The 19,412-nt window shown below is 38.9% G+C and overlaps 1 protein-coding gene across 1 annotated transcript in view; it reads right to left on the minus strand.

The window, feature by feature from the left end:
- Positions 1-1,117: 1,117 nt before the first annotated feature.
- Positions 1,118-19,412, minus strand: part of LOC140931296 (uncharacterized) — a 61,202-nt gene continuing 42,907 nt past the window's right edge. The window contains exons 5-11 of the mRNA XM_073381079.1: positions 13,996-14,251; positions 7,879-8,661; positions 6,148-7,357; positions 5,505-5,579; positions 5,224-5,298; positions 4,424-4,674; positions 1,118-2,890 (exon numbers count right to left, since the gene is read on the minus strand). Coding sequence (XP_073237180.1) covers positions 2,552-2,890; positions 4,424-4,674; positions 5,224-5,298; positions 5,505-5,579; positions 6,148-7,357; positions 7,879-8,661; positions 13,996-14,251 — 2,989 coding nt within the window. The 3' untranslated portion in view covers positions 1,118-2,551. The remainder of the gene's footprint in view (positions 2,891-4,423; positions 4,675-5,223; positions 5,299-5,504; positions 5,580-6,147; positions 7,358-7,878; positions 8,662-13,995; positions 14,252-19,412) is intronic.

A 19,412-nucleotide genomic window follows, 5' to 3' on the forward strand; every position in this document is an offset into this window, starting at 1 on the left:
AGCTACTAAAATCATAACATAGAAAGTTCTAGGCACAAAGCACGCCCAGCACTTCTTTATCGAGGGGACGTTCGGGAACGATCGATCTACGACAATTGTCGTTTTGATGTCGGGCGCTCTCGTGCGAGTGGACTAATTACGAAAGTGTCTACATGAGTGATACATTTTGCTTATCATAGTACGCTTCGTGAAATCCACCATCCATGGACCTTCGACAGCCTAGCTGCTCCCTGGTGTTTAGAAAGTGGGAGCTGCCCGAGATTAGGGGGTACTTGCCATTTACATGAGAAAACCAGAAATTTCGGTTGGAAAATTAAATGATTCTGGCAACTGATCTGTTTGGGAAGCCTCTCAAAATATGAGCTGTGATTAAAGGCGATGCAATTTTTCTACTCTTTTTAGTCTGTTCAGCTGAATTGGTTGTTCTTTGTAACGCGTCATTCTCGCACCAAGTCAAATTGTATAGTGTTGTGTTTATGCACAATATTTCCACCCGGGTGGTTTGTGTAAATGGTAAGTATCCTTGGTCTCTTCCCTTCTTCCCACTGTGCTCTCTTCATCGCGCTATCTCTTCTATCCAAACGCCTGACGCAGGGAGCTGCCGGTATCCACTTCATGATAAGAAAACATGACATGTTTTTTGGGAAGGTTCAAGCATCGCGCGAGTTTCTAGGAGGTGGTGCATATGCTTCTCTGGGTATATTCAAAAACTGAAATTTTCTGAAGGCCGCACTTCGCGTGCTATGAATTTAAAGAAAGTACACAATACATCAGACAAAAGTCATTGCTCGCACAAAGTGAAATCTTAGAACAATTGTATAGGAAATAGACTTGCGCACTGATTCGAGCAAAGATTAACGCGGGAGGCGTAAAAGCAGCTCAGATATTACCGTGCTTCGATCGGTCTAAACGCGCGATCTCCTTACTTTGTGATTCGTGATTCTTAAGGAAAATGATCAAACTTGAAGCTAAGTTCTTAGGAATACCTCCATTCAGAAAGTGACTGAAATAATGGTAAATGTCAAAAAAAATCCATTATATCTGGCTCGTTTCATGCGTTTTAAGATTAAGCCAGTCTCTACGCGCATTCTTAACTAGGCCAAGAAAAAACAATATATTGAGAGGGTTAGCCAATTTTAATCAATTAGAGCTCATTTTCTGTAACAATGGATGTTAGATACGTGATTCTTGCCTTGAAGGAAAATAGCGTCCTTATTTGACCGGAATTACTCTCGTCTTTAACACTGACCCGAACTTATGAATGGCTAATTGACGGATTAACTAGACTTATTTTGTCACTTATTTAATGTATAAATTGATAAACTACGCGACACCTTTACTAGATAATTTAAAAAAATTCTCACTAACTAGGTAGAGGGACGTCACCCTTAAACCTAACTACTTTTACTATAACCTTTATTGCTTGATGTACCTAAATAGAAGCAGTGGCCTACAAAATACCGTAAAATTCCGAAAATAAGCCCCGGGGCTTATATTTTTCAAAGGCCCTTTTTGAGGGGCTTGTTTTTGGAGGGGCTTATCTATGGAGGGAAATTTGCGTTTCAAAATCGATTGGGCTAGCTTTATAGTTGGAAGGAAATATATATCGTTTTTGCTTTGTTTTACCTTGTATTTGAGGGCAATTTCCAAGTACAAGCCCCCCGGGGGGCTTATATTTGGAGGGGCGATTTAACAGAGGGTTTTTTGCGTTACGAGTTGGGGGGGCTTATATTTGGAGGGGCTTATATTTGGAGGGGCTTATACATGGAGGGGCTTATTTTCGGATTTTTACGGTATATATATACTTAGGATGGTAAGAAAAGTACGCTAGTAAATTACGTCTAATATAAAAATACTTACATTGTATAATAGGGAATTGGTTTTCCCCCGCGACGGGGCGGGATGGGAGGCTGTTGTATTTACACACACAATACCCTTAAGCATTGATTCCATTAACTAAAATTCCAAAAAAAAGAATTACTCTAACGGCTGAAAATATTCACAGATTGATAAAGAGCACCTGAAACAGGAACGATTCTTACCAACAAATTCGATTGGAAATGTGTTTTGACTCATGATGCTCTGTGGGTAGGAACATCTTGAGGTACGGGTGATCTTTTAAGAAAAAATTTTAGTCATGAATAAAACTGACACTGGGTTATTTCAGAGACTTCAGGCAAGTGACATCTGAAACAGAAGCTGTTCTTAACACCTAAATACTAATGAAACTGTTAGAAAAAAACTCTGACTCGCCTACTTGCAGACGGTAAGACTAAGTGTTTAAACACGCCGCAAACGGAGTAAAAATCTAAAAACCAAGTTTTATTAAGAACACTACAGTAATTTATCTAACTAATTGAAGGGGCTGTATTAATTTTTTGAAACCCAAAATGTTTTGTTATGAATACTTAGTCTATTTATATGGCTATTTGTACCGTTATCATAACATTGACGGATTATAAAACTGTACATATGAATAATAGACATCTTGTTTCTTGCCAGCATCTTTGCGAATAAGTTGCCACAATAAAGGTTCAGCCACTTGTTCAACTTAAGTGTCTTCAACTTGATATCGCGAGTTAGCAACGCTTGAATCGCAGTATAATAAGACATCTTTACCTCCTTTATGTGGAATAAGGCTAACATAGTGAAGCTCGTGCACGTGACCCAGCACGAGCCGGTTGCTACCAGTAACATCAAACTCTGGGCAGATCATTACGTCATGGTGATGCTGAAGACTGCTGATCACGTGAATGCACGTTTGAAAACAGTATGCCGCGCCGTGTAGAATCACGTGATCACCCCATTTACCATCCGCCAACATGCTTGTGAGGTAGGCATCCCAAGACGGATATCCGTCAACAAAATGAAACAGTTCTGTCCCATCCGGCTGTAAGAAAAAAATAAAATACTGTAGTTAATAGAGGAAGAGGTGGAGTGTTTTTGTAGAAGGTATATATTCAGCTCAGGCAGCTGCACTTTCAGCTCTCTCTAAGGCGGACCCCATTGGTATCGCCACTACAGTAGATATATTCGCCTTAGTAGTGAACCGGAACCAGGCCAAAAGGTTGTCTGCAATGGACAATAAAATACTAACCAAATAAGAACATGATCCCTGCAAGTTACATCATCAATGTAAGAATAACTGGTTATACAAGAAACTACATAAAAATAGCTCGTATAACTTAGACGTTATCTTGATGAGATTCTACCGCAGTTTATTCATGAGATAAAGATGTCACCGACATTTATTTGTTCCACTTCATACTAATGAGATTTCACTTCCAAAACGATGTCTAACCTGTGTATCCTATACTATTCGCCTTGTAAAAAGTCCAGTAAAAACAATTAAGAACAGTAGGGACCAACACTTTAAGGAAAGTACTTGAGGACTTTTTTGGGAGGTGCCGTTACACGTGTGAGAGAGAGGGGAAGAGGTGTTTACTATGAAATAATAAAAGTTTGGAAATACGTTGGGTCAGAAATGACCCTACATATATAACCAGTATTGAGGACCTCAAGTTTGTTAGTTGGTATTATAACTATCAAGTTTTACCCTCTTTAAATAAAGTATTCAGTTCATTTCATATCACTATATAAACATATGCTGTTCGGACAAAGCGGCTTTCGGTGAAGATTTCATACTTGTCAACATAACGTAATTATAAGAAATTAGGACATAAGTCAGACGATCGAGGCGACCGAAACAGATTTCCTAAAATCAGTGTCCATTTACACCTCCGAGTCAAAAATGCGATAAAGGAAACGAATTTGCGTTCTTTTAAATTTTTATGGCGCTTACGTAGCGTTTTCAAATTAAAAAAGGTAGGATTTGAATTCTAAGGACAGCATCCGGAGCCAATAACAATAATTCGTTGCCTGCGTTCAAGGTCCTCCTCAAAACGTTTCACGTCGTAGTCGTGCAGTGGACGACGAAGTGAAGTACAAACAAGCGTGATGGCCACGCAGAGCTGTTGTTTTGCTCATAAAGGATGGATTCATTTGCAGCATACCCGTAAAGCGTCTCAATTAATCGCAGGAATTCAAGGTCCCGTCCACACGTATCAGGCTATTTTTAGCCTTCCGTCCACACGATAAGGGCCTTTTCGGGGACCAAACACGCAGGTCCCCAGAAAGCGGTCCCCAGAGTGGACTTTTCATTTACGTGTGGACGGACGAAAACAGAGGCTTTCTAATACGACGATGTCATACATTATATGCTAGTACCACTGCGTTTGTTCTGTGAGGGATGCTACCATATTTCAATAATTTCAGCGTTTTATGCCGACGGGCGAAAAAAAATTCAAATACGCTACGTGTGGACGGGGCCTTATTACTTATAACCTTAAAAGCAAAGCGGGCAAATGCGACGACTTACGGCTCGCAAATGAATCTACCCAAGCAAAAATAATAAGGTACTTACTAGCCTGGGGTTTTCCCGAAGATGTTGAACAATAGTTCGGCGTAACTCATCATGGGACATTTGAATTCCTTTGATGAGGTCAAGCTGCTCTGAAAGTGCCAAAAACATGCAGTTCCCCTCCCCTTGATTGTCAGAAATCGCAAAACCTTTCTCCAACGCAGTTGTCTTTAAAGCCTGCGACAGCTCAGTTTTGCTGGACTCTATGCGTGCTTCCAACAGGATTTGTTGAAGTGCAAGGAAAATGGGTTCACCTGTAAGCAGAAGATGAAAAAGACAAAATAAGATACATGAAGATGTTATTTCACGCCAGTTTAATAGGAGATAGTGATAATGATAATGATAAAGAATTTGTATAGTACTAGAACTATAACATATTCAAAAGCGCTTAACATTAAGTTACAATTAAAAAAATTCCTGAAAAGCTAATAATAACAATAACAATAATAAAAAAAATTCCATGCTATGCAAAAATCTAAAAAATAAAAGTCTAAAATTCTATACAAAATTAAATGAAAATATTCAAAGCATTAAACTTCAGAGTCATTCTAGTAGATTATAAGCTTTCCTAAAAAGGAATGTTTTAAGATGCTTTTTAAAAATGGCGAGGCTGCTATTTGTTCTTATAGTCAATGGCAGCGTGTTCCATAAAACAGGTGCAGCACTGTGCGCTGGAATGAAGCTTAAAACAGTCGACAATTTCAGAAAAATTACTGTGGTTTTAAAAGAACAAAGTAACTTCAGTCTACTGCAAAAATATATTTTGGCTTTGGTTTAATTGGCAAAGCAAACAATAACATCACCTGCCATCGATCCAGTTGCAGCATCTTTCTCAAAGTCATTCTTTAGAACGTCATCTTCTCGGTTTTTTTCAACACCTGCAAAAGTTTAAAATTAGCAGTAAATTTAAATGGTTTGGCCTGTAAGCGGGGGAGGGAAACATTATTTACGTCAGTTTACTTGGAGATGCTACACTAAGCATTGAAAAGCTAAAAGCACCCGAAAAATCGAAAGTACCCTGGTTTAACAGAAGAAAATAACCTCACTCTACTGGTTTAATTGACAAAGCAAACAATGAAATTACCTGCTATCGCTTCTGTTGCATCATCTTTTTCACAGTCGTTCTGTGGAACGTCATCTTCTCTGTTTTTTCCAAGACCTGTAAAGTTTAAAAAATTGATGATTTACAGAAAACTATGTCACTCTTAAAAAAAATGAACGATTCCAACCTTCATTTTTTGTCACAACCCACCATTGCAGCTCGATATGAATAGAAATCAGATGACTTTGATGTATCGCAATCTTATAGAGTCAAAATTTTAATTGATCGTTAACTCTTCCAATTGTAGCCAATATGTTATAAAATTATACATGAAAGTTTTAAAAAATGGAATTGATCAGCCGGTAAAAAAAATATCTTGATTGTTAAACAAAATCTCCTCATCAGTAACCCAAGGAATGTATGAAGAACAGCGTGGAGAATGTGAATCCCTATATTAAGAATAAAAGTTTAACAAAAATATTTCTGCAGGGATTCACATGGACCACGAAACATAATATAGCAAAAATGTATTTATGCAATCGCTAAAGCAGAAGCAATGGACATACAGCGATGAATTATGAAGGCCAAATGGAGGATAATACTGAAAAGATACGCATCTGAAAATCATCAGGTACTAATTATTATTATTATCGTTACTTTTCTATCGGTAAATTTGATTTCTTACCATAGACCATCTTCCACATCCTATCAACAAGGGCCTGGCACTGTCCCTCCCAACAAAAACTTTCATCATAACTTCTTCGCAGTCTTTGGATTTCCTCAAGCCGCTCTGTCCTTGATTTTTGACGGATGGCTGCAATTGCCTTGGCCCATTCCTTGGGGTCATCAGAGTCGATCACAAATGACTCACCCATTGGAAGACCACGCAGTGCTTTTCCAAATCCGGAGTTTCCAGTTACCAGAATGGGAAGACCGGCTGACATGGCTTCCAATGCTGTCAAACCAAACCCCTCAGTTCTTGATGGCATGATGGCCAGATCGACTTCACAAAACAACTCTCTCAATCTTTGTTTGTCTTTCACAAATGATCTGACAATCAGCTGGTTCTTTGAAATGCCAGTCTGGAGTAAGATTTCTGCGACGTCATCCTGCCTTCCATCGGATGCACCAACGAAAACAAGACTATAGGAGCTGTCCTTCAATTCAACTATGGATTGAGCGGCAATGTCGTATCCTTTAAGACTGAAGTCTTCGAAATCACCGCGACCGAAGGTTAACACTTTGAAATTTACATTCTCTTGTTCAGAATGCTCAACATCTGAAAACTCTGTAAAGGAACCTGGTACAAATAGAAAGACTTCGCGACGAGATGAACGCAACTGGGACGAGATCGCTTCTTTCAACTTGGGTCCAACGGCTACAACGAGATCTGCAATTTGACAAAGGTCAACTTCAGCTCTGTTCTTCCCTTCTCCCTTGGCAATGGCGCTTGGATAGTTCTTATGCATTGCCAGCTCTTCAGGCTCAGTGTGAACAACCTGCACCCACTTGCATCGATAAGACTTTCTGATAATCTGTGCTTGTCTACCAAGCTTTGCTCCATGGCCGATCACAACCTGAATGTCAAGGTCTTCTGGTGGATAGCTCAACCAGTCAAGAGGATCACTAAAGCCAGGTAGATGCCCTGCTTCCCTGATGGAAATGTTGTGACTTTTGGCAACTCTCTTGTCTTTTTCTCCACACTCAAATTCAGGTACAAGAATGGTCACTTCTACGTTTTCGTCTTTTGCCAAATGTATGGCAAGAGTCCTGTTTATTGTTGACAAGCCACCCTTAGACGAGCCCCACTCATTCGCTAGAAGGGTAACTTTCAGTACCAGACGCTCTGGACGAACCTGTGCAGTATCAGGTGATGACGATGGAGAACACGCTTCCTGCATGGGAACCAAAATTGGATACTTTAAAATAGAAATTTAATATCTAGGGGCTTTTTGAATGAAAGTTTGCAAAACATGTTATCAACACGGTAGATGCTACAAACTTATTGCCCACCTGCAAAGCAAAACATCACATTTACAAAGACCTTGAGAAAAAGTTATATTTCCAACTGCTATGGCTACACGCCAATAACAATTATTAATACATGGTAGCCAATTGACCTTATCAACTTTCTTGATTTTAAGTATCAATGTTCGCTAAGTTGATAGCAACAAAGCCTTGTCGTACACTCCAGTGGAACTCGTGGTAGGATAAATAAAGGCATACGTTAAACCTCATACCATAACCTTAACAAAGCACATCCATGGACTTTGTTGAAGCCTCTTTAGTTTAAATATATGGCTACAGTCACTGTGGCTACTCTTTATAAAGACACAATTTTAAGTAGTATGTGTATTCGATTTGATATGTAATATGTTAACAGCACTGCTAGAGATTGCATTTCACTGCTACCTACCTTACTTTCTATTTGTGAAAACCACTTTTCTTGTCCCGTAACTGTGAGTACCTCCTCTGCAGGTTTCTTCTTGCAAATCAGAGGATCGCCTTGTCTTAACTCAAGGAGGTGAAGACAATCTTCATGAGAACATGTAATCTGATTATGGCTTGAACATTTTTCCCGCTGACAATACGGACAGGCAACCCGAATATGATACTGCAATCCACCTTTATAGAGATCACGTGACAAAACTTGCAAAGTTGCCTCGACAAACTTACGAACCTGCACCGCCACCTCACTTGTGTCATCTACTGAGATCTGCTGAGTTTGGTTTCTTTGCTTGATAAAAAACTTAATAAACTGCTTTTTACAAATAAGAACAAAATCATGGAAAGTTTGCTTCCCAATAACAAACCACGCTCCATTGTGGAACAGGGTAGGGGGCTGAGTTGGACCAGCTTCAGAACACCAACGGACAGATCGAGAAACAAGCCGTGTAAACAGACCATGAGGAACAGAACCGCTGACAAAGTAAACATACAGGGGACATGGGTCCAGCCTTGTAGGCGCCATGGACCAAAGGGAATCAGGCGAAGCTTTGAGTTGAGATGGAACAAAGTACTTTTCACCCGTCTTTGAAGATGAAAATTTTGCAATCAATCCAAATTGTTCCATCAAATCAAGAATGTCTCTCCTGGCAATACCCTTCAGGAGAAAGTTGGAAAACACAAGATCAACCAGTTCCATGGAGAGAACACCGCTTTCTTTAACTTCCTTCCAGTGCTTGGCAACCTTAGGAACCTAAGACGGAATAAGGTGAAGGACAATAACAAAGTTTTCTTAAAATAGTGATATTTTGGGAGAATTTTGAGCCAGTTAATTAATGCACTTGTAAATTATTGGTTATTTTATTGCCCCCGCAGGGTTCCGGCCCAGAGGCCGGAACCCGAGGAGGCACCCTAATGTCCCCCGCGTAAAGAAGAAGTATCGTATTACTGTTAGTATATGCGAAGCTTTCCCGATTTGATGAAACTAGGCGCGCACGGTGGTCCCGGTTAATTTTCTGCGCGTGCGCGTGCGCGTGGCTCAGCAACCGCGCAAACTGGGTTTGTCAACGAGTCGCATTCGCCGAATTGTGTCGTACACAAGCACAACAAGTGGCTCCAAATCCTCGTCCGGGAAGATTTTCCACCGAAACTCCTCTAGAGCGAGAACGCCAACTTCAAATTCAGCGTGAACAACGAAGGAGAAGACATCAACAAGAAACCGCGGAGTAGAAGGAACATCGATGAGCACAGCGAAGGCAACGCCGACAACAACAGACAGAGGAACAGGAGATTGGAATCAAAGGAATTATGATCGTTTTACACTGTCGAAAACCCAGATTTCTTAGTTTGCCGGTTTCCCCGCAGATATATAGATCAAAGTCTGCAAAGTTTCAGCTCCGTATTACGGCCCGAATAACAATAATTTTCAGGCGAACTGCACCGGGCCATATTTGTTCTTTGTTTTTGTCTTTTTCTAAATGCGGGCGGCGAAATAATGCTCAATGTGCTTTTCAATACACTGTTAACAATAACACTACATAATACGCAAAAAAGAAGAAGAAGAAGAGAAAGAACAACGTATGGACCTTTAACAACGTTTTAACACGATATTCGCGGTTGGTCACCCATCCAGTTCGTAACCCCGACCGACAGGGCTTAACTTGAGTGCCGTTACCAAACCGAGTTTCGCGAAGGTTATTGCGAGATACATATTTCTATAGAGTTAAAAAGTTATTCAGCAGTACTGCACAATTGTTTGGTATTAAAGAACTTGATTTGTCAGACACAAATCAGCAACGTGGATCGACAGAACTTTAAACTGGTTTTGTCAACGTGGATCGACAAACTCGATTCAAACCATATCAGGAATAGCTCAAATTTCTCAAAACCCAGTCAAAGACAAGAAAGGTGCTATCGTAAAATAACCAGGTTTTGTTCTATATTAAGGTATTCAGGGTTTAATAAACAGTGGTCCATGTGTTTTTAGGGTTAGTTTATGGCGAAATCCTGATTATTTTATTTGATACAAGGACATGCCAGAAAAAATGAACTGGGAAATATCTCAAAGGTGAGAAACTTGAAACAGTGGTCCATGTTTTTGTAGGGTTAGTTTATTGCGAAATCATTTATATCAGTTGCGTTCAAGAATGTCACACTCGAAGCCAAAGCATCCGTTCGACACATTAGTTATAGGAAATTTAGTTACAAATAGATAATTAAAGGTGGTTTTGCTGTTTAACACGCGTTCTATTACATTTGCAGTGTTGGTTGAACTCATTATGAGATGTATAAAAAACAATATTGTCCATCCTAGGCATGTCATGTATGAGGATTTTCATTAACCCAGGAAACAAAGTGTAATAATTGAGAAAACACAAAAGAGAACAAAAGAATTACACTCAGAAACTCTAATACGAAAACTGCATTTCAAAGGTTCATGGCAAATACATCGACAACCACAAGGTGTCTTCATTCGGGTTTTAAAAGGTCGGGGGCAGATTTAGTGACAACTATAACTAGTTTAATAATTTAACTAACAAACAAAGAAAAAGATCTAGAGTTTCCTGTTTTTGTGTGGGGGCGCATATACAGAAAAAGTTACGTACTCTGTACTACTGTGTGAATAAAAGTAAAGAGGATAGCCTCCTAAGCAGCCCTCCGTTTGGTTCGTCACACAATTCTTTCCAATAACGTTAGAAGATTTACGAAGTTAAGTTTTCTTTTCTTTACAACGTTCACCATAACCTCGCGCTGAGAGAAAACAATAGAAACGTGGTTGTCGTGGTGGAAGGAAACAATGTGAAACAATGGAATGTGGAAAAGGAAAAAGGGATATGGGAAAGTGGAAAAGCGTTTTTCTTGGTAGAAATGGCTAGTGTGGCTTCATACTCATGAAAAATTAACGATTTGCGCGCATAGCAAACCTGAACAACTTATTGAACAATGAAAGCGGTATGAAATGTAACTTGCATAACTACGTCACAGGCGAGTTCGACAACCTTAATCAACCAATGAATACTTTTCCTAGTTCTTACATGTAGTCGTCAACCAATCAGAAAGCAAGACCTTCAGCTACCAAGAAATAACTGGAAAACCTGTCCACAGGGTTGAAAATAGTACACGACCTTATCTTAGGGCCTGTGTACATGGAGGTGGGGGACCCCAGGCAGGTGAGGTAACCCGCTTAGGTGGGGTAACCCGCCTATCCACATAATGTCCCACTTTAATTTGACCACGTTTACATGATAGCTGGGGTGACCATCAGCGGGTTACCTCACCTACCTAGGGTCCTCCACCTCGATGTAAACTGGCTCTAAGATAAGGTCGTGTGCTATTTTTAACCCTTTAAAGAGATTCAACCGCACTTAATTCATGAGATAAAGACAAAAGGTTATGACGTCATCCGCGTTTATGTATTCCACCGAAGATTCCACCGCAAAAAAGGCTGATTCTATGCCTAATATACTACTGAGGATAGACTACGAGTGGCCCCTTATTTTCCTCTGGGATATTTGAGCGATTAAAATACAGGAGCGTTTGTCACCTTCCTCGAGGGTGACAAATTTCAGGCGCGCTCGCGTAATTCGCTCGCTCCACTATCCCTGAGGAGGAGAGACTACCTGTAATCTAGTTGGAGAGGGTTGCGTAACGAGCAAAAAGAAAGTCAGCGTATGTAGGAGACAATACTGCTTCGTACAAGCTAAACTTCTTCGTTTTTTGAGCTATTTTGAAAAAATAGCTCATATGTCAGTGGTGTGAGAGTATGTATCTTCGTGGCTTCGTGGCTTTGTATGTTCGGATGTTTGTTGCAGGGCCAATAAGGTTGTAGGTACTATGATTTGATGCGTAGGAACCAATGCGATTTTGGCATCTAACCGTTAATGACATTGCTTAAGGTCAAACCAGGCCACTTAGAGAGCGCCATCTTGATTCTTCACAGTTTTTTCGCCTTTTATTACGGCTAAAAGTGTTTTGAAGCATAGTATTGAAATATCTTTATGATTCAAACGTTGGGTACAGTGATGCAACTGTTGACGGTTCCATAATTTTGTGTGGGTGCTACATCAAGACATTTGACCTAATTCGGCTATCGCGAACGGTACAACGCACGTATTTCAGAATTAATTTTATGAGTTCTGTTTCACCTGCTTCAAGGTAGAGTATAAAAGATCATATATTTTTCAAAGTTCTTCCAATGAAACAATAATTGAAATTTATATAACTATGGACTTTAATTCGGAAGTTTGCGGCCTATAGATTGTTGTTTTAGAAGTTTGAAACGCAAGACGAGTATTCCTAATCCTGTAAACAAGCTTTATTCTCTCGCTTACAAAGTTCAACAGACCTTTTTCATACCGGAGGAAAAAAAATACATGAATTAGGTGAGGAGTTAGTTAGAGTTATTATAGTTATGGAAAAGTATTTTATTTTATTAGTAAAGATGCATAACGTAAGTCGAAACGGTAGCGGTTAGGGAATTAAAATGAAAGAAGCTAGTTGAAAAAATAATTACATATTGTTTGAAGGAGTGGAATGATATGAGTAGAAATATTTTCTTGGAAGTTAATAAATGTTAGGTATCAGCCTTGACGTCGCATGAAGCATAATTTAATTGCAGATGTTGTAATGAAGCCGAGGTGATTTCTTAAAATCGTTTGAGAAAATTTTCTAGTAAACAATTTACGTTATTTTAGGTACGAATTGTAAAAAAGCCAAAGTCCAACATCTTCAAGTGCAAATTGTGTGCATGAGTTATTTTTATAATTCTGTTTTCTAGATTATTGTGTGATAACTCGAATTCCCTCACGTACGAACCACGAAAGGGGCAAAGTCCGACACTTTCACGTGCAAACTGTGCGATTCTACATCTCATGGACACCGGCTTTTCACAGTAATAATAGTAACTGGAACGTATGAAGCAAAGGCCCTTTTCTTTTAAGAAGCAAAAACTTATAACCCTTTTAGAATTGAGTGGTCAGAGTTAAAGACTGTTTCATTAAAGTAGATTCGCACGTGACAACCTCGTGAATAATGATTATGCAACCATCTACAACAATGATAGCTAATGATGAAAATCGTGACATTTCTTAGCTATTCGGTCTTCGACAAGCTTCATTAATTTAAGAAACCATGACGAAACCTTGAAACCTTCGAGTCTTCCCTCTAAGCAACGTTTGGTACGTTGATATTCATAGTACTTTAACAATTTGTTTATTTTGCACCAGATGTCTGAAGGAAAGACAACGACTAAGTGAATCGGTAGTATGAGGAACGAATCAGCTATGCGCAGCGGTTCTCTTTTTCATTAATGTACAGTAATACCCAATTTCGCACAAAACATAGCCTTAATTTAGGATAAAAACAGTAGATTGCCGATACTGTTACACTGAAGCATTCAAAATAGCCCATGCACGTAAAACGTGCCTATGTTTTGTGTAGGTTGAGACGTTGTTACAAATTTTTCGCAATTCGCTTCGCGCGTGCATCAGTTTGGGCGGTAAATAGTAAGGCTTCGTTTATATGTACAATATGTATTTTCACTCTGTTTGTTTGTCCGATTCCTTTGAGCTTACATAAAGGGTAAACTGCAGGTAAATTAGTTATAAGCTCCTTTTACTGTTGGCGGCTACCTCGTGATGTCACCTGCTGTCCTTCGAAATTGAAACAGGAATCCTCTTGGGATATTTTATCGTTCAAGAAAGAAGGTGCAGTGAAAATGATTAACTGTATAGTATAGCGAGTATAGCGGGTTGATTACAAGAAGACTGCTGACCAAGCGTTACTACTACTGAATTCAGTTGTTATAGGTTTGGTTGGGTAAGACTTCATTTCAGAATTACATCCACGAGAAAACGCCCACCCTAACTGTTTTACACTGGGCAAATATTCAATAGAGAGCCAACCCACTACGATTTTGCTGTTCACAAATAATTTGCAACAGTTAACATTTTCAAAGAGATAGCGTGCAACGCACTTAATAATCATGTTCATAAGCTATAGCACGGTTAGACACCTGTAAAGTCATCCGAAATGTGGGCCATTAGAAACCATTGCAAGTTTAAAAACATGTTTAAAATGTATTTCTTACCATTTCTTCAAAATCTGGAATAGTGATCAGCTGCCCGAACAAGTCTATCAGCCACTGGGTACTCAAGATGGCTGTGCTACGGTGCTTGATAATTACCCCCAGGTCATGATAGAAATTCACCATGGTGGTAAACTCTTTCTTACTATGGATGAAGCACTTCTCCTTGGCATGGGTCCGTAGCTTCGTTATACTCAGGTAATAAACTGGCTTGGGCTTGGAAAGTAAAGCGTTGAGGACTTTTTCAAAGTTCAGCCACCTAGTTTATAAAAACAAAGAGAAACTAAATAACGCGCGTTATAGTACCCATGTCACTGCACACTATACTTGCACCGACTACAATACAGAGCACACGTTCCAAAACGAAGCGGTAAACATCACTAAAGAAAATCGCTCCAAGCTGTGAACATTCTGGTCAACAAAAAGCAAAAAAGTGGCGACTAAAGTTGCAGCAAAGGTCGCCAAGACGTTTGGAATTTGTTTAGCGGTCATGTGCAAAGTTAGAGATTTTTCATTACCGTATGTTGCCCAGTATCCGGACGGTACCAGTATCCAGCCACTTAAACAAAAAACTCAGTTTTTGAGGCGCTCTTTTCACTTTTCTCGGTAAACGAAGTATTTCGAATTAAAGCTGAACATTTCAGCTTTAAGATAAAAGTTTTGGCGAGTTTAAAGCTGCGAAACAGTCGCAGAAGACGCCGTTCTGTTCAGGTGAGTAAACTTGTCATGGCTAATATCACGCTGTTTACTGCGCAGTAAAATTAGTGCTGCTCAGAAAAGGGTAGGTAACATGTGATATTTTCAAAGAGACTGTTTTATATTTAAAGTGAAGATATTTAAAGAAGTCAGGTTCTCAGAAAGTTTATTAATTCTTCTTGAAATTCGATTTGTTTGGAATAACGAAGGCCACAAACTTTCACCAAGTATCGATGTCAGCTGCCCAGTATCCGGGCAGTTTTTTCTTTGCTGTACAGAATCGGTGAATCAGCTGCGTACATTATCCGGATAAGATTTATTTCATATTTATAACTATAATTAAAGCTTAGGATATATGATATAATCGTAAAATGTAATTCTACTCAACTCCTTATGGAAATTCTATTTTCTTCACTCATTCAGAGGCGACTTGATTTCGTGTGCACGGCTTATTTCGCGTGACTGCATTTTCTATATATAACCGGAAGCGACGGAGTTAAACCGGGAATTCTCATACTTTCCCCAGTTGTGACTGCTAGAATGAGGTTGCAACGGTCTGAAAAATGTCTCAACGGGATTGACAGGTGTAAAAGAAGGAGGAATTAGTAGTAGAAAAAGCAGGCCAAATGTGGGGACTGAGCATGACGAAATCAACACTGTAGGTCAGACTAAATAGGAGAGTGACCTTTGACTCAGATTGAGGTCCCTTCGCCAGTGTTTTTTTTTTCACAAAAAATGAAGAAAAAGACCGGTTTGCAGATGGGCTAATTGAGCTTGCAAACCGCTGCTTTGGCTTGTCCATGGATGCGTTCCTTAAATCAGTGAAAAAGTTCCTAGACAAGGAAATAAGAACTATACCATTTAACAGCCGCTTGCGTTCCCCACCATACCCCAGTCATTTGTTATGTTTTATTTCACGATGCTAGGTTCCCAGATCGATTTATATTTTTCGAATCGATTGCCAGACTACTTTGCAAGTGCAAGAGAAGCTTATTAGTCGCTTGCCTGTACGTACAATTTACGTACAATTACGTTGTTGAGCTATTTTGAAAAAATAGCTCATATGTCAGTGGTGTGAGCGTATGTATCTTTGTGGCTTTGTATCTTTGTGGCTTTGCATCTTTGTGGCTTTGTATGTTGGGATGTTTGTTGCAAGAGCCAATAAGGTTGAAGGTACTATGAGTTGATGCTTAGGAACCAATGAGATCTTGGCATCTATTTAAACATGGCATTGGTAAAGGTCGAACAAGGGCGCTTTGAGACCGCCATCTTGATTCTTCACAATTTTTTCGTCTTTTATTACGGCTACAGGTGTTTGGAAGAATTACATTAAATATCTTCATGATTCAAACGCTGTGTACAGTGATGCAGCTGTTTAAGGGTTCATATTTTAGTATGGATGCTGCTTCAAGGCATTTCTGACCTAATTCGGCTATCGGTACAACGCACGTCAGTATGAGTTCTGTTTCACCTGCTACAACTGGGTAGAGTATAAAAGATCATATATTTTCAAAGCCCTTCCAATGAAGCAATAATTGATATTTAGATATAGACTTTAATTCGAAAGTATGCGCCCTATAAAATGTGGTTTTAGAAGTTTAAAAAGGCAGCTAATTTTTTTGAAAGCTGTACCGAGCATTGTTAATCCTGTAAACAAGCTTTAAAAATATTATTCTCTCGCTTACAAAGTTCAACAGACCTTTTTCGTTCTGGCAAAACAACAACAAAAAAAAACAATAATAAGTGAACAACATGTACATCCTTCCTGCATACTAAGTATTATAGTTTCTGAAACGTATTTTATTTAGTAAAGATGCGTAACTTAAGTAGAAACAAAAGCGTTAGGGAATAAAATCGGAAGAAGCTAGGTGACACATAATTAGATACTGTTGTATTGAGTGGAGTAAGATGATACAAGTAGAAATATATTTCGGCAGTTTGATAATTTTCTTGGCTTTCAACCTTGACGTTGCATGAAACATAATTTAATTGCAGATGTTGTAGTAAAGCCGACGTGATTTCTTAAAATCGCTTGAGAAAATTTTGTAGTAAAACAATTTGCCTTTTTTTTAACGTACGAATTGTAAAAGGGCCAAAGACCAACATCTTCACATGCAAATTGTGTACATGAGTTATATTTAGAATTCTGTTTACTAGATTACTGTGTGATAACTCGAATTCCCTCACGTACGAACCACGAAAGGGGGCAAAGTCCAACACTTTCACGTGCCAGCTGTGTGACTGTACATCTCATGCAGATTGGCTTTTCACAACAATATAATAATAGTAACCTGGACGTATGAAGACCTGTTTCGTTTAGTAACCAATGCCCTAAAAAAGGCTCTTGTCTTTTAAGAAGCAATAGGTTTTAAAACATGAAGAGTTAAAAACTGTCTCACAAATGTCAATAAATGTTAGGTTATCAACCTTGACGTTGCATGAAACATAATTTAAATGCAGATGTTGTAATGAAGCCGACGTGATTTCTTAAAATCTCTTGAGAAAATTTTGTAGTAAGCAATTTGCCTTTTTTTTTTTACGTACGAATTGTAAAAGGGCCAAAGACCAACATTTTCACATGCAAATTGTGTGCAAGAGTTATTTTTATAATTCTGTTTACTAGATTACTGTGTGATAACTCGAATTCCCTCACGTACGAACCACGAAAGGGGGCCAACACTTTCACGTGCCAGCTGTGTGACTGTACATCTCATGCAGATTGGCTTTTCACAATGATAAATAGTAACTTGGACGTATGAAGACCTGTTTCGTTTTGTAACCAATGCCCTAAAAAAGGCTCTCGTCTTTTAAGAAGCAATAGCTTTTAAAACATGAAGAAATAAGTTGTCGGAGTTAAAGACAGTTTCACTGAGTAGAATCGCACGTGAAAACCTCGTGAATTATGATGATGCAACCATTTACCTCAATAATAAAAATCCTGGTATTTCGTAACTATTCAGTATTCGTTGAGTCACATTTTGGCTTAAGAAACTCCGAGGAAACCTTAGAGTTTTCCTTCTAAACAACGGTTGGTGAGTAGAAATTTATTTTACTTTAACAATTTGTTTCACTTGCACCAGATGTAACAGGGAAAGACAGAGGAAAGTGAATATATAGGTTGAGGATCAGCTAGGATTGACTCAGCTGAGCGTTTCGCGTTTTCATTTATGTAGCACAATACCCAATTTCGCACAAAACCAAATCTACATATAGGATGAAAAAGGTAGATTCATCACTCTTGGTAAGGTTACACCGAAGTATTATAGTTACACTGAAGCATTCAAAATAGCTCATGCACGTTTAACGTGCCTATGTTTATTGTTGTGGCCGGATAATGGGCCAGCTGGCCTGATACTGGGCAACCTAGGAGCTCTCATGAAAAAATATTAATTTCGCGGTGGAAAGAAACGTAAAAAAGTTAATTATCTTTCGTCATATTAAGGACTAAATAGATTTTCTCCGGCTAAGCCAAATTTCCGAGCTCTTGCGACTAACAAAGGAAAGTTATTGCAATGTTAAACTGAAGTGTCCGGATACTGGAGAACATACTGTAGTTATTGCTTGTGGTCTTTCTAAAGTAAAAATAAGATAAATATAGGCTTACCTAAAACAGCTGGTTTAATAGGCCTTTTGCATTAGTTGATCGCATGATCAACTTCTTGTAAACACGAAAACAGTTGGCTTTTGAAAATATTGTCAGTAGGAACTGAAAAAGCATATTGAAATCAGGTAACCTGTCAATTTTCAGCCTTATATCTTAAAAATAGCGATCGCAACGACCGCCAAAAATGAGAAGAGAAAAACAACTCTTGCCATCCAGTTTTCCATACAAACCCTTGTAAATTTGGAAATTTTCAAACTGTCGTAAATTATTTCCTGAAGCATTATGGGGCTCAAATCTCCCTCTTATTCTAAACAGGCGATTTGAGTCCTTAACTGCGTAAGGTAAAAACTTAGCGACAGTTCATAAGTATCGAAATTTACAAGGATTTGTATGCAAAACTATTCAAGCGTGACTGGGTGGCGAGAGTTGTTTTTCTCAGACAATTCCTTCTAATATTCGCGGGCCGCTTACGTTGCGATCGCTACTTTTTAGATATACGGCTGAAAATCCAAAGGTTACTTAATTTTAACATGCTCTTTCAGTTCGTGCTAACAGAATCGTCCAAAAGCGAACTATTTACATGTTTACAGAAAGTTGATCACGTGAGCAGCTATTGCAAGAGGCCTATTAGCGTTAAGTGGGGTCTCAAGTGGTCACCTGGTTTAGTTGAGTTGTTCATAAATAAGCTTAAAACTAAATTTAATATTCTTTTTTACAGAATGATTTTAAAAACAAAAAGAATTCACATCTCCTTTTGAAGAAATTTCCCCACAAGAGGGAAACAAACGCCTTCAAAAGTTTTATTTGTCGGCAAGAAAAAGCGACGACCGCGGCCGTTCGGTCATTGCGTGCCAAAATTGTAATCGTTGGCAACAGTAAATGAGTTAAAAATCATCATTTTTGTGCTCAATTATCTCACTGTTTTAGTATATACTAATACTGAAACAATTATTCACCTCAGTGTCGGTGGCTAGTGGTGGTGGATATTTACCTCGCCACTTCGCGGCCTCGGTAAATAACCACCACTAGCCACCGACACTGAGGTGAATAATTGTTATTTATTATATAGACACGAGTGTTTTACTGGAAAATATACCACTCGTAAAATTCATAAAAACTA

Source organism: Porites lutea, chromosome 3 (assembly GCF_958299795.1).
Source record: "Porites lutea chromosome 3, jaPorLute2.1, whole genome shotgun sequence".
In the NCBI taxonomy this organism is placed as follows: domain Eukaryota; kingdom Metazoa; phylum Cnidaria; class Anthozoa; order Scleractinia; family Poritidae; genus Porites; species Porites lutea.